This window comes from Lates calcarifer, linkage group LG8 (genome assembly GCF_001640805.2).
Source record: "Lates calcarifer isolate ASB-BC8 linkage group LG8, TLL_Latcal_v3, whole genome shotgun sequence".
Taxonomy (NCBI): domain Eukaryota; kingdom Metazoa; phylum Chordata; class Actinopteri; family Centropomidae; genus Lates; species Lates calcarifer.
Genome location: NC_066840.1, coordinates 14616958 through 14633131, shown reverse-complemented (window position 1 = coordinate 14633131; position 16174 = coordinate 14616958). Strand labels below are relative to the sequence as shown.

Sequence of the window (16174 nt, the reverse complement as noted above, 5' to 3'; positions counted from 1 at the left end):
ATTTTAAGGCACTTTCAACTGCCTTTGTGTATAAAACGTGCTACATGAACACTTGCCTATTGCAGGGGTACCACATTGCATTGAATCGTATAATAAATTGGCAGCTCTGTGTGTAGTTATAGGTATATATATATATATATATATATGTTTATAGTACTTGGCCTTTGTGGTTGGCGATTGCATGCTCGGCTCGAGGACTCTATACTGATCCATAATCTTCTCCACCAACTTCTGCTTCTCTCGACGGAGCTCACTCAGCTTCTCCCTGAAGCAAAACATATGAAGCATCAGAAGAAAGCAGCTGAGAGGAGAATAACGGAAAAAAAACTGAGTAGGAAGGTCTGTTTCATTCATTTCATGCATTCATTGTCAGCGCAAGTAGATGGGATTATTGTGGAAGAGTGTATATAATGTAGCTTATGGTGTGTGTTTCAGCCCATTCCTATAAACTCACAACTGAGGAATGGAGTCTGCTGTGCTGTTAAAGCTGAATTCTTTCCAAAGCATCAGATCAGAAAAGAAACTGTGTGGATGTCAATGTTTATGTGTTCATGAGGATTCAGGGTTCGAGCTGTGGTATGGACAAACACAAAGAAGGACATTGCTGAGAAATAGCCTGCATGCTCAGAAAACCTCCCCTGAGTGAAACATGGCAGAGAATAAAAATACTGAATGACAGAATGAGCTGATCATTTGTAGGACAAGATGTTAGTGCACACAAGAAACAGTCAGGGATGGAAAATGAGTCCTTTGGCCTTTGTACATATTTAGCCACACTAGCAGCATGGCTCTGTTGGTTGGTCGATCAGTTCTAGACTTCTGGATACATCACAGCTAAATGCTTTTCTATTGTTAAGTAAAAATCGTGGAAAGCGGTCAGGAAGTCAGTCAGAAAAAATGCCTTCGTGTAGTGCATGGTTTCTATATCTATATTACTTTCATTTAGTTTTGATTTGATGTTTTTACCCAAGCTAGTAGCATGGCTGTATGGATCACAAACTTGAAACTTTCTCTAGTGCCACAGTGAGGTGCACATTCATGGTTTTGAGTGACACATCTCAACAGCTGTAGGATGGATTGACATGAATTTTGACTGCTGTTCCCCTGACTTTGACTTATGACCAAATACCTGCAAAACTAATGATGTTCTCTGCAGCCTCAACTGCACTTTGTCCTAATTATCAAATGTTAGCATGCTAGCACGATAACTCACATGTTGAACTTGGTAAACATTATACATTCTTAGCATTAGCATGCTAGCATGCTGACAACAGCATTTTGCGCAAATTACCACAGCCTGTGCAGCCCATACAGCCTATTGTACAGCCTCACAGAGCTGCTAGCATTGCTGTAGACCTCTTGTTTTCATATGTCTGCTGTTCTAGCTTATTGCAAGTTTTCTAATTTAATACTATGGCCACTGGCTCTGGTTATTTTTGTGTCCTTCAGATCTGTGCAGTATTACCTCTTCAGACTCCTCCATCCCTCAATCATCCAGCTTGCAGCAGATCAGTATCAAATTTATGAAATAAGACTGAGTTTAGAGTTTGATGAAGCACCCTTGACAGCCAGTTCGATTCATTTTGTGAGAGCTTATGAGGCCTCCGTGTGTTTGCTCATTGGATTAAAACCTTTCCCTCAACAGTAGCTTGGAAAGGCAAAGTCACTGCATCATTTGCTCGCCGTCACTCATTTTGTAAACCAAACAATATAAAATGTCTTTTGGACTTTCCAAAGTCTTGAATATATTTTTCCAACACTTAAAAAAGAAGAGAGACTGTCCAGAGCTGCTTAGAGACAGGAAGGCTTGATGTTACTGTGTGTAGAGTCTTTAAGTCTTCTGCTAAAGAAAGTGTTATGTTTACAAGGCAGTTTATCTTAAATGTACACTTGCAACTATTTTTTAAAAATCTGAACCAGACTGGACATGTGATATTTGGTGGATTTTTGTTTTTGTATTTGTTTACATGTAATATTGCATCACATGGACTAATCACATATAACACAATCATAAGACTGTTGCATCATCCTGTTTGTAATTTTAAGCTTCTGTTTTGCAGCCATCTTTGCTTTTTATGAGCTTCAGTCCAGGCTGCAATTTGCCTTCTCTTCATTTTTAATTCCTGTTTTTCGAAGCAAGAGAAACTGCTAGCTATGAAATAATAACATCCGTCCCCTTCTACCCCCTCATATCCTCCCCTCCCCTCATATTTGGACTTTGTATCCTGGTGTTAGTTTGGATTACATCCTCGCTCCTAATGAACCACACCACAGTTTACTGGCTCGGGGCAGAGACCTGCGTTTCCTGCTCAAACGACCTGAACTACAGGAATAAACACTCCAGTTTGAATAACCTGCTCTAAAATGCACAGTATGCCCTTGGTTCTGAATTTCAGGCATTGGGATGATAATACCTTATCAAATAATTCAGAAGGAAAATGGCTGATCAGGGAATTTGTTGAGGTTTAAAGCTTTTGAAACAATGCACAAAAACCTTTTTTGTACTCAGAAGTGGTTTTAACAGCCCTGCTGCTTCTTAAGAGTTTTTTTCCTACTCTTACTCTGAATACTAATTACTGACTAAAAATGGCACTCTCTTCAAATAATTTGTTCCAATAATATTTAATTTTTTTGCATTAATTCACATTCAGGCAGTGGACAGAGGGAATACTAGTTCAAATCACTTTGAAATGGGCTCAAGTCAAACTATCAGAATACAAACTTGGCCCGGTCTCATTTACACCCTGAAGGTCTCCCATGCTGCTCCGCAGTGATGCAACAGCATCTTAAGCAAGTCCTGTCCACACCAATAGTGCTTGATATTGACAACACCTTGCTCACTGTATCAACCCAGCCAATTAAATTTCAGCAGCAAATACCCGCTACCTGTGGGGCGCTGACTTTTATCTGATTTTTAACAGTAATATGAACTCAAAAACAAATTGCATCTTGCATTTGCTGATTTAGCAACAAGCTATTAAATGAACACTGCCATCTTTTCACTCTTCAAGCTGACAGGGTGAACTTAGTTAACAACTCCTTGTGCAATATACATTTTTTGGGTTTGAACATTGTATGGCTGTTTAACATACATTTATAATGGAGACCCACCAGGTGGTTGCAGGTGTAAGTGACTACAGACCTCACACAGCAAGGTGCTGAACTGAAATGTGCAATGAAACACTCTGAAATGTGAAATGTTAATGGTGACATTTTAATCTGTTATTTAAAGGAGGGGAGAAAGTGAAACCTGAGCAGAGAAAAACGATCTTCTCAAGACTGAGAGCTTAAAATGAAGCTTCAAAAAGATGTAATTTGTGAGAAATTGGACTCATTAGACTTGAAGGGTTGAAGCCAGGGCAGCATGCTCACTATTAGTTCTGGATTAATCTGCTACCAGTCTATTAGTCATTTAAAAGGACGACTGCTGAGTGCTCTTGTACTGTGAAATTGTTGTCTCACAGTCTAAAACCTTTACCTAAGTGCTATTTTATGCACTGGACATGAGTTCAGACTATGTTATACGCTACAAAATGTTAATAAATGTGTTTTCTCTAACACACATAACATAAAGTTTGCTCCTGCATGTTGCTATAATTTGAACAAAACCATTAAGATGTTTTGTTGTAAACCTGATTTCCTCTTCAATCTGCCTCTATTTTCTCGCCAGAAATTCTCAGCAAAACAAATTATCTACTGTGTGTGTGTGTGTGTGTGTGTGTACTGACTGGTACTCCCTCTGCTGTGAATAGTGCTGGTCACGGCGTTCCAGGCTTTGCTCCATTAAGGTCCGGTTCTCCTTCAGCAGACTCTGGTTCTGCTCTGCTAACTGCCGGTTCTCCTCCTCCATGTTCCCCTTCAGCTGGGTCAACAGCTGCCAACGCAAGACCATAAAAACGTCAGTCAAAATAAATGACTTGGTAAGATTATAATGTATACATATTTTTGATTGCATCTGTATGCATACCTCACAGCCTAATTAGTCTGTATAAGCTTGTCTAGAAGTGTATTCCCAAGATGGTGTGTGTACGTGTGTTAGTACACATATACATTCGCTGAAAATGGGCAAAGTAGATATGGAAAGCAAATGAAAAAGATCTGTATCTTCTGTATCCCTGGGATATTTGTCACAAAAACTACAAACTTATTTAATAAACCCTGAAACTGAAAAGGAGGAGGTTAGAGCTCACCATCACTGTCTGACTGAAAGGTACATAATGAGAAACGATAGCCTTTGTTCAACTTTTCAGCTGTCTGAACTGAGCATTGAGAGTTTCATAAGAATGCTGTTTAAAACAAAGTTAACATCCAAGGTCCAACACACAAGGCCACATCATCAGGTATACAGAACACGACTGAGCAGTGACAAAAAGTAAAAACTTTTCTACATCTGATTTAAATGTTTAAGCTTAGAAAATGCTCCATACCACAAGGTTCTTCTAAAATCTGAAAACACATATCATGCAAGATTGTAAAAGTCTCATAAAACAGTATGGCCACAGCATTAGTTAAAATTTCTCAGAATTTCCTACTTGTGAATCTGTGAATTCCCAGTTATTTTGTCCTCTTACACTCGTTCCTGTCCAATCTAGACTCATCAGTTAGCACAAAAGCTGCAACAGGTTAATTGTGAACTTCTCCATTTAATCAAAGCAGAGAGTCGCCACCTTACTCCTTCTCCATCTCCCCCTGTAAAACAGTATCATGAGAAACCTGGATGTTTGATTCCCAGGATCTAAATACAGTATGTGGGGGGCTGAGTAAGGCATCCAGTGAGGCACATGGGAATGTTGATACCACAAAATTTGGTTTCTCTATATACCAAATAATAGCAGATACCAGTTTCAGTATTTATCATTTTAATTGTTGAAAGCAGCTAACTTACTGTAATGTTATGTCATGATCATTGGTATCAGCAGTATTGATACTCTAACTCTACTTGAGCACCAATTAAGGGACAGTTAACCTGAGTAGAAAATGAAATGATCTGACAAGAAATAACCTAGAAATAATGTAATTCTTGGTTCTGTGTACTTCATTTTGTTTAACATGAATCCATTTATTTTCTTTCTTACCAAGAGTTAGACAAGATGAAGTACAGTACATGTGAAGCTACACTTAAAGACTTGTTAGCGTTGCTTAGGTAACATGGTGAAACATTTAGCTTGGCTTTATTTGGAAGTAATAAAATCCACCTACCAGCTCATCTAAAGAACAAGATGTATTTGTTTAATCCCTACAAAAGTGTAAAAATAACAATAGTTTTATGGACCGTTATGTGCTCAACCAGGTGCAGTAACTTGATTGGGTCTCTGCTGGTTGCCATGCAACTGTTCCCAGCCAAGAAACACAATAATCACATAATTAGTGAGCTTTACAGGTGCATGTAGGTGGATTTACTATACAAACACAAGAGTGGTATCAATCTTCTCATCTAACTCTTGGTTAAAAAAAAAAAAAAAAAAGAAAAAAAAAGTAAAAAGTTTCAAAGTAAATAACTTCCTGTAAAGGTTGGTATTGTCCTAAATTAAAGTTGTGAGCATGATTTGACCAGTTGTCAATCAGAAACACTCTGGTCTGCACGTGTTTTGAATCCTGTGACAATTTTGTGCCTTGTACAAACTTCTACACACATACGAGCAGACCAAATGTCGTTTACCAGCTTTTACAGGACCAGGTTTCACAGGCAGCTGGACGAAGTGGCAGAATGAAACATCTGCTGGTTGACTCCTTAAACCCGTTACAGGAAGTCAGTTTCCACCTGTTTCACCCCTCAAACAGACTGGAGAGTTTCCTGCTCCAAAAATGTTTTCAGTGTTCAGTGCTTGTTTGACAGCATTCTGAAGGCAAAAGATGTTCCTGCTCCTTATTAACTACTTTGTATTCATTTTCTGTTTGCACCAATATATCATTTTTTCCTGCTATGTCAGGGTGAAATTGGGTTTATATCAAATGCTAGAAATCAGCCATTCACTGATGATATGATAGCTGTTCATCCCCAACCACAACTATGCAAATACTACTACTATTACCGGCAAAGAAATCCTAATAAATTTTGCTTAATTGCCCAGTAACACTTTAAATAAATTTGTTTCATTGTGTCAAGAGGGTAATGTATCCGAGTGTTTCCACTGTGAAGCACTAAATCCCTTTTTTGCATGTAAATGGTCGACCCGCAGCTTGACTACAAAACACCTGTGTGTATCTGCATTCCTGTGTGTCTGTTTGTCTGGTTAATACCTGGTACTGGCTGGTGAGGCGGGCGTTGCTGAGGTCCAGGCTCTGGTTGGTTTCCCTCAGGGTGCTGAGCTCGCCCTCCAGTCGAGTCCGCTCCAGCTGGGAGGCGCTCAGCTCCCCCCTCAGCACCGAGCCCTGAGCCAACAGCTCCGCCTGCGACGCCAACCACTCCTTCTGGTGGGCCTGCAGCCTGCAACACCGACACAAAGGGGCTTAACTCAACACTGTCATTGTTATGTTTTGTGTATCATTGTTGGGTAAGTGCTCTCTAACTAGATCTCATTATTACACTATTACACAACATGATGAGTCCTCTCAAAGCCAAACAATAACCAATAAATAAATCTGACATCATCTCAGACAGAGTGGTTGAAAAACATATTATGGAGCATCACTGGAGTCACTCAGTGTTTTTAGACGATTGCTTAACAAAACAGTAACATTATAGATGTATGCAATCATCTTTGTTTTATTTTGTAATGAGAACTGTAATGAGATGAGATTAAACTCATAATAATCACTCAGGGGAAAATATGTTAATATTCAGTAATAAACATCGCACATTTTATTTTCCCAATGTGGATTCAAAGTGTTCTGGAATAAAACTTTTTAATTCAAGTTCAAATCGAAACAGTATACAGAGTGGTTCAGTGTTAAACACATGAGCTGCTTTCTGTGTATGTCTTTTAAGGCTGCAGCTAAAGATTATAGATTATATTAGATTAGATCCATTATGAGTTAACCTGCTGATTATATATATAGATAAGTGTTTGGTCTGTAAAATGACAAGTTCCCAGAGGCCAAGAGATGTCTTCGAATGTCTTGTTCTGTCTGACAAACAGCCCACAGGAAGACAAAAAAACACCTGAAAATATTCACATTTGAGAAGAAATGTTGGCCTCTTGAGAGCAGTGGAAACAAGCTGTGGACACAACACTGACAAATCGTAAGTTTATATAGAAAACTTGTCAGCAAACAGCTGCTTATTTACCCGTCCATCAGGTACGGAGCAACATTATCATTCATTTGTAATTGTCTTTTTGTCCACCTGATGAATGTAAATAAGATACTATACTACTACTATAATATTAACTCCTGAGGGAAATATCTGTTTTTTTTAGCTACTAAATGCTTCACTATGTTCACCTGCTGGTCTATAACTGTGTCTATCTGCTGTTTAGTGCTGAGCAGGTAGTGCACAGTCGGTTTTTAGAGATTCTTCGCTAAAAAATGAAAGTATGAGTGCAGTGAGAGTGAACAAAAACATTAAAGATGTGGGCCAGAACAACCAAAACAAGGTTCTTAAAGATGTTAAGAAGTCACAGAGAGAGAACGTCAGAAGATACCTAAGTTCATCATACAAGAATATGATTAAGTCACTTAAAGAATGATGAATGATATTAATGTATAATCGATTTAGGTCTAATCATTTCCTTATAAAGTTTCCTTAATTCAGTTAAAAAAGCAAACTTAACAGGTATACAAGACATTTTCAAATGTATGGACATTTTATCTTTAGATGTTTTTCAGTCGAGTGTCAGTCAGTAATCAATTATATCAATATGATGATGTAAATCTGGTTGATTAACTAATTGTGGTACATAAGTATCTTATGATTATCATCATCATCATTATTAAATACCTACCATCTCCGAGATTAAATATAATCAGATGCACTCAACGTCAGATCTCAGTGAGACAGATCTCAGGCTTAAATACTCACAGATGTGATCAGGAGAGTTTTTTTTTTTAAAACTGGTTGAAACAATATTCATCAATCTGACATGAAGGAACTCATATACAGAGGCCCACAGTGTTGTGTATTAGATGTTTTTTGAAAATACTTGGAAAATATCAAAAGAAAAACTTTATTTTTGCTTTTACTTGTTGCTCCTCTTTCCTGTTTTTGATGTTTTGTGCACTGTGGCTTTTCTGCATTGAATGCCTCTGCAGCTTAGAGATTGCTCTTGTATATTTGCATTCAAACCGATGCCTGTGCTGTTCTTCATGATTCATATATAGGAGACGGGTTAATTCTGCTGCTCCCTGTATTCAAATGAACATGAGTGCAGTGAGAGGAGTGCTGTGAATGAATGCTCAGATCTCATGAATATGATGCTGAAGAAGCTGACTGGATTTGTTACCTCTCGTTGTCTTCTTTCAGCCTCTCCAGCTCTCGCTCTCTATCCAGTCTCCTCTGGGCCTCTGCCTCCATCTCCTCTCTCTCCATCTTCATCTCCCGCTCTCTCTCCTCCAGCTGGGTTTTACCATCCAGGAGGTCCTTGTACCTTGAGATTGAAAATACAACATCCACCCCAAACGAAAATAATTATGACTTAAAATGCATGATAGAAAGAGATGCTCGGTATCTAATTTTGTATTTCTGTTCTAAGGAAAACTGAGACTCTTCACAAAGATATAAAAAGACAAGTTCTCACTGGGAGAAGTTTTTCATTTTATAATGGTCTTTAATTTAATGCAGTCAGTGTGTGTTGGCACCTCGCCTCCAGCTCCCTGTGCTGGGCCTCCAGGCTGCGGTTGTTGCTCCTCAGCTGAGAGTGTTTGTCCAACAGCTCCTCCAGCTCCACCTCTTGTCGCTGCTGCAGTGCCATCATCCGCTCGTGGTCCCGCCTCAGAGCCTCCATCCTGGCCACCGACTCCTCCCGCTCCCGCGCCCACACCTTGGACTCGGCCTCAAGAGCCGCACACCGGGCCTCGCTCTCGCTGCAGCGCGCTAGCACCGCTGAATGCTGGGAGTTCAGTGACGCTTGGTCCACCTGTGTGTGGGGTTTTTTTTAGGTGTGTGGTACAGAACAGAGAAAACACGTGTAATTTTTAACTATATTTCAAAGGTTTATCAGAAAGCCGAGATTTACTTTAGATTTATGAACGTTTTACCACCTCATCTAACACCCATGGGTCACATACAACATTCATGCACTACACTAGCATGGTAATTTTCAAACAGCACACTGTAAATAATTCAGAGTGAAGTTTCCACCTTCTTGCTGAAAGTTAAAGGAGAACTGTCTGGAGAGTAAATTTAAAGCCATAGCAGTTGATAGAGACTCCAGGAAGCCAAGAAGGGGTCTTGCACATAACCACCCCCCAGATTAACAAGCAAGTTCATTAGTTATCTTTGGAGATGCTGGTAGTTGGCTTTTGTTTTCTTTGGGGAGAGCAAGACTAGCTGTTTCCCCCTGTCTTTATGCTAAGCTAAGCTAACTGGCTCCTAGCTTCACATACATATTCACCACACAGAGTGGGACTGATCATCTCATCTAACTCTCACCAAGAAAGTGAAAAAGCATGTTTTTCCCCAATGATGAACTCATTTCATTAAAAATACAGTCTTACAGTCTAATAATGTAACAAATTCTAAATTCATTGGGAATCACTGTACTTAAATGTAGGTTTAAAAATAATGTGATCGTTAAGGTGATTTTCCAAAAAAAAAAAATAAAAATCATAATCCTGCTCTCTGTCTGTGTGTCAGGTCACCTGTAGCTGGGTGTTAAGCGTCTGCAGTCTGGTGCAGGAGTCCTGCAGACTGAGCGAGTGCCGGCGCAGAGCCTCCAGCTGCTCCTTAAGGTGCTCACACGCCTCCTGGGACTGGGACAACCGCAACAGCAAAGACTCCTGTTCCGCAACCGCCACTGCTTTCTGAAGGTTAGGAAAATCTCTTTATTTTTTCATTGTTATGTAGAGAGAACGTCCACAACCAGGTATAGTAGCAGCTGAGTTACAGTGTTAGAACCTTTGGTGTCACACACACACACCCCTATCAAAATATAAATATCAATATTATTATGACTTCAACTGAATGCAGCTGATCCTTCAAAGTGCTCTCAGTCAGGTGGCAGTTTTATATGACATTGGTGTAAATCTATAAATACAGAGATGAAATCCTTCCTCTGTCTGAGTTTCCAGAAGTAATCTACAAACTAATTTGTGACTTCACTGTGCAGTCTGCTCTGAAATTAAGAGAAAAACCTTGTATTTTGCCAAACTGCTGAAGGTATAAAATCTGATGTTTTATCCAAAATTAAAAAGAATTTTCAGCACACCACAACTCAGCTCTCCTCCCACTACACAGTATGAATTCATTTGAACATTTTTGCTGAGTACTGGCAGAGCGACAACACGTTTCATGTGTGCATTGTCTTTAGAGACTGCAGCTCAGTTCTGGTGTGCGATGGCTCTTCTTTTTTTTTCCTTCTTTTTTGCCACTTTGGATTTTTTCACATTTTCTCCCAGCACCTGACTGAATCGTACTGCTACACAGGGGATTTCTACTTTTATGGATGGCTCGTTTAAATTTTCTGCTTTTTCACTATGCCATTCTCTCATCCAGTGTCAGTAGTGCAAAGTAACTATGTACATTTACATCCAGCGCCATACTTTGGAGTAACTTTGAGGTGCTAGTGCTTGGGTATCTCCATCTGACGCTGCTTTCCTCTGCTTGAGTAAAGAATTCGATTACTTCCCCATCAACGACTGTACCTGCACCTTAGCTTTGGCCGGACCAGGAGTTGAACTCTCGGGGTTACAGTGCCTTGCTTCATCTATCCTAATCTAAAACTTAAAATCCTGAGCAGAGCATTGAATGAAATTCCTGACCTTGGTGATTCCGGCGCTGCCCCTTATAGCTTGAAGTTAGAGTTTATGTGTGTGTGTATTTGAGAGAGAAAGGAAGAAAGAGTAAGAGCTGAAGCAAGAGAGCAGCAGAGGAGATAAGGAAGATTAACAGTAGCCGAGGTGACATTATAAAAACTGATGAGCAGAGATAAAGCAGCAGTTCTGGAAATAAAGTGCTGCACTTGGGGAAGTGGCAGTCTACTGCGAGTTGATAGTCGTCAAACATCCCCAGAGCAAGAATTTCAACATAATATAGATCATCTCCCTCGCAAAGAAGTTGCACTGAACCACACAGACATCCTGTAAATGAGATTCCCACACACACACACACACACATACATATTCACAGAAATATATTCAAATGCAGATACAGACCTCTTTCTGCAGCTCTGTCAACCTCTCACTCAGCTGCCTCTCTGTCTCTCCTGTGACATGATCACGGGTCATGGAAAGGTCGTGACCTTTGCAGGCTTCAGGGGATTGATCCCGAGGGGACGTCTCCCCTGTGTGCGTCTGACAAATGTGCGTTTTGTTTGACGAGTCTGAATTTGAATTCGACGTAGTGTCCGCATCCACACTTCTTCTTCGCTGCTCCAACTGGAGGAGAGATTCACTTTTCTTGAGGGACTGGGAGAGCGACTCTATTCTCTCCTGTGATTGGTTGAGAGAATCTGTAGCCGCCTTGAGTTCAGCTTCGGCCTTTAGTAGTTTCTGGCTCAGACGTTCAACTTCAGCGGACAGTTCCTTAGTCCGTGCCTGCTCATTGGAAAGGTCCTGATGAGAAAGATAAGGTTCAACACAGTATTCAAACATAAAATAACAATGTGAATAAAGTGAATAAAGAATTCACTCTGCTCAGAAAAGTTTGTCTTTATGTTGTTAAAAGGATCAATCTTCAAATGATCACTTTAATAGTAAACAGTATAGTTATAGCCCAGTTACACACTACACACTAACTCTAGTATTCTGAGACCGTCCTCCTGCAATAAACGAACTCACAGGTCGTCTGTGTGACCACGTATTTATTGTTGTTACCATGACAACAAAGCTTGTAGGTCGTGCCTGAGGGTAGGTTGGAGGACTTGTTGAGTATTCTAAGTTTGTTATTTGTAAGTATGTGAACCAGAAATTAATATATACAACCAATAAATTATTTGCTGACCTCACGGGAATCAACCAAACTGACTTTAGTTACAGTCATTCATTATCTAAACTGCTTATCCTTGTGGTGGGGCTGGAGCCAATCCCAGCTGACATTAGGCAAGAGGCGGGTTACACCAGTCCATCACAGGGTCAACTTATATAGACAAACAATATTCACACCTACTGGTAATTTAGAGTCACCAGTTAATCTACATGTCTTTGGACTGTGGGATGAAGTCAGAGTACCCAGAGAGAACCCACACAGGCCCAGGGAGAACCGGGGTTTGAACCTGGGACCTTCTCACAGTGAGATGACAGTGATGACTTTGATTACAGTCAATTAAAAAAGGAAACAGCAATGTTTTTTCCGCATATCTAATAGTTTTTTGTTTTGTTTTGATTGTTTTTTCAAGTGTGTGGTATATCAATATTTTTGACACTAATCATAATTTTGTGTCATGACTGACTGAGCTAGAGATGCAACTATAAAATATGAAGCTAATCTTGGCCTGAGTGTCTGCGTACTGCTCCTGCAGCTGCTGTTTACCCTCCTCCATGCTGCTTAATCGAGTGCTGAGGTCTTTCTCCAGGTCCTGCAGCTCAGTGCAGAGCTCCTTAGACTCAGACAGCATGTATGTAGCTTACATGTCATGGATGCTACTTTTTTGTTGTATAGTGGGAATTTTTAAGAGTAGGCTACTATACAGTGCACAATTTTCACACTGTGTAATCTCAGATGCTACTGTTGTTGTTCCTAGAGTTGTTTTATTGTTTTCCACCTCTAAGCAGAGACTCCATTTCCCATGTGCATTGCATTTTGGGACAGTAGTGTCTAGCACATAGAGTATACAGACCTTTGTTGCTTTTCCAATATGAACAGAGTGAATCAGTATGCAGTGCAGACATAGAAACATCACAGAATGGACTGTTATTACTACGACTCTATGTCATAAGAACAAATCTCAGTTTTTAAAAAGGCAATTTCTGCTGTCTAGATAAGGTAGGAAAGCTGAGTTTACCCTCTGCTACTTCCCTACAGCAGTGATTACTGTCAGTGCCTAAGCTACCACGTCACACCAACACACACACACAACCACACACACACACACACCTGGGACAGTGAGCTAATCTTGGCCTGAGTGTCTGCGTACTGCTCCTGCAGCTGCTGTTTACCCTCCTCCATGCTGCTTAATCGAGTGCTGAGGTCTTTCTCCAGGTCCTGCAGCCGAGCGCAGAGCTCCTTAGACTCAGACAGCTGCTGACACACACGTCTACAAACACACACACACACACATCAGCAGCAAAACAGGTCAGACAGAAGGTTGAATGAAGATAGAGTTGACATTATAGATAAATGCGCAGTGCAGCCAAGTAGCTCTCTCTGATGTCTTGTAAAGTTAATTGCATGCCTCAGCTCGTGATTAAGGTTAAGTGTGTCTACAGGAATGCGTGTACCTGTGCTCAGCGTCCAGAGCCCGAGCTCTCTGGTTGCTGTGCTCCAGGGCCAGGGTCGTACTCTCCAGCTGCTGCCTCAGCCTCGCCGCCTCCCTCTCTCTCTGCCTCCCCTCCTTGCGCTGGTCGTCCAGCTCCGACTGACACGCCTCTTTCTCCTGCTCCAGACGCGAGGCCTCCAGCAGCGCCTGGTCTCGCGCCCTGGCCAGAGACTCAGCCTCCAGGGTGGCCTCGCGGAGCTCCGCCTCCAGCTCCTCCTCCCGACGGCGAGAGGTCTCCAGACTGCGCCCCTGACGTTCTAGCTCTGCTTTGAGAGTCTGGGTGGTGAGCTCCAACTGGTCACCCTGGCAAAAGAGGAAAAACGGATGATTAATGCAGACAGGTCACAACAGAGAAAATATGATATTAACACGAATACACAAACTAAAACATGCTCCAAGAGGATATTAGTGTAGCTCAGGACCCTGCATAGCCGCTAAATTAAAAAGAAAATAAGTAATTAATAAATAAAAGGCAACAGTAAGTGAGAAAATGGGACCAATAATAAGATTTCCAAGAATTATATATTTTTTGTTTGCATGAATTGACCAAATCAACACAAGTAGTTCAGTAAATCCACACACAACGAGGAAGCAGAAAGGAGAAAGAGGATGTAGATGAGCTGTAATTTCCTATTTGGGTTTAATCCGCCCTTACAGCTGAAAGAAGTAGAGCCCACTTCATGTTTCATTTAACACGCGCTGTTATCATCTCCATTAATTCTGATTCTTTGCTTCTCGTTCCGTTGGTCAGGATATGAAGTCTATCTCAAACATAACAGGAAACTTGGTCTGTTTTATAGAGAAAACACTTTGATTTTGTGTTGACGGTGCTGATGAACTTAAGTTATTTTATTCTAAAGTGACAATAGATTATTTCCTCTGCTGTAACACTTAGAGAGTGGTTTCGTGTTTCCAAATTAAAGGGATACTCCGCAGTTTCTTATGATCTTACAGCTGAAAGCCAGAAGGCAGAACACATTTTTATTTCCGTTTACACTGAACATTGTACAGTTGAAATATGTCTGAACTTGGCTGCAAATAGAAAAAACACATTTTCTCAGGCAATGCTGGATGTATTCAAAAGATATGTACCGTGCAGTACTGTTTGGGTTAGCAGATATGCAGCACAGGTACAACATCCATAAAGGCTCTTCTCTTTAGAAAAGGAGGGTGGGTAATACAATAGAATATTACAACATCAGAGGAAGGATTATGTATGACTCTCACTGAATGGGAGGTATTCATGAATCCCTTTATGGTATTTCTTTAATGCTGACTTGGCACTGCTTTTTCCCTTAGCTTGCAATTTCTCTGATGTCTCACAATTTTACTGCAAATAGCACATTAAACACAGAATTCACAAAGACTTCTTCAACCTGCAGTGAAGGGTCTGACTGAGGCGATTTTTTGGTTTGGTTTTCTCTGAATTTATGTCTGGGGAGATGCACTGAATAAGTTCAGTATCATATTGTTAACCTGAGATCGCTGGTCTGAGTGTGGATGAGTTTCTTGTCAGTATGTGAAATCGCACTTCAAAACAGACTCGCTTGCTCAGTACTGGATGTATAAAGACGTGTTGTCTCGCTCTCAGGCAGCTTGAATCATCCGTTTCACTTCATGCGGTCAAGTCAACCTCCTGCTGAACAATTTCTTCATGCGTTAATATAATTAGTTTTCAGAGATGGTGGAAGAAATTTATTTAGCGAGTAGAATCCCCATCTAATGTAATGTATTTAATGTAACCGAGAAATTATTTAAAGAGATTACAGAATAATGAGATTGGCTATTAAAAATGGAATGAAATTTTATCACTAAGGTTTTGTGTTACATTAAAAAGCCTCTGCTCACTTTCATTCGGTCTGTATGTAATTTTTTCAACCCCTTGTCCATCTTCACTAAAGTAAAGTGACATCTGCTGCAGTCATGACAGTGTTTGGCGTCACAGCTGTCATTTGTATCATGTGTGTGCGCTTGTGTGGTCGCTAACCTTGCGCTGGGCGGTGCGCAGGGCGTCCACCGTGCTGCGTAGCGTGTCCCTTTCTCTCTCCAGTGTGGCCCGCTCTCCCTCCAGGGTGGCGATGACCGTGGTCTGCATCCTGTGGAGCTCTGCTTGGCTCCGGAGGCGGCACAGCTCCTCCTCCATGACCAGACCCTCAGACTGAAGAACCTGGGAGAAAAACAAGAAATTCACTGAGCTGAGCAGCTGTACTTCTAGAAATGCGTATATACACTCAGCTGCTGAAACTGTCTGAGGTGTAGATTCAAATTTATGACCAACAGGTCTCAAAGTTTTCTGTCATTTTCTAGGAAAAAAAAGGATATATTACTGTAAATGAATAGGGAAGGACTATGTAGTTTGATACTAATTATGAGGGAAAATAGCCACAGTTCTCAGTTGGTGCACTTTCTATTAGTTCCTGTTAATTCCTAACATAGTCTGTTGTCAGTGCACAAAAGATCAGATGAATATGCAACAACACTAAGAGTCTAGCAGCTAGCAGCTCTGTGAGGCTTCAGTACAGTGATGCTTTGATCTAAATGTTAGGTATAATGTTTACCATGTTGATTATCTTAGTTTTGCACGTTAGCATGCTAATGTTTGCTGATTAGCACAAAACACAATGTACAGCTGAGGCTGATGGGAATGTCTTTAGTTTTTCAGT

General features: G+C 40.7%; 1 protein-coding gene across 1 annotated transcript in view; it reads right to left on the bottom strand.

Moving 5' to 3' along the window:
* Positions 1-16174, bottom strand: part of ccdc88b (coiled-coil domain containing 88B) — a 41005-nt gene that overhangs the window by 4172 nt on the left and 20659 nt on the right. Inside the window, exons 16-25 of the mRNA XM_018660229.2 lie at positions 15499-15678; positions 13474-13814; positions 13130-13289; positions 11251-11649; positions 9739-9900; positions 8737-9014; positions 8382-8525; positions 6241-6427; positions 3729-3874; positions 158-265 (exon numbers count right to left, since the gene is read on the bottom strand). Of these exons, the coding sequence (XP_018515745.1) occupies positions 158-265; positions 3729-3874; positions 6241-6427; positions 8382-8525; positions 8737-9014; positions 9739-9900; positions 11251-11649; positions 13130-13289; positions 13474-13814; positions 15499-15678 (2105 nt within the window). The remainder of the gene's footprint in view (positions 1-157; positions 266-3728; positions 3875-6240; positions 6428-8381; positions 8526-8736; positions 9015-9738; positions 9901-11250; positions 11650-13129; positions 13290-13473; positions 13815-15498; positions 15679-16174) is intronic.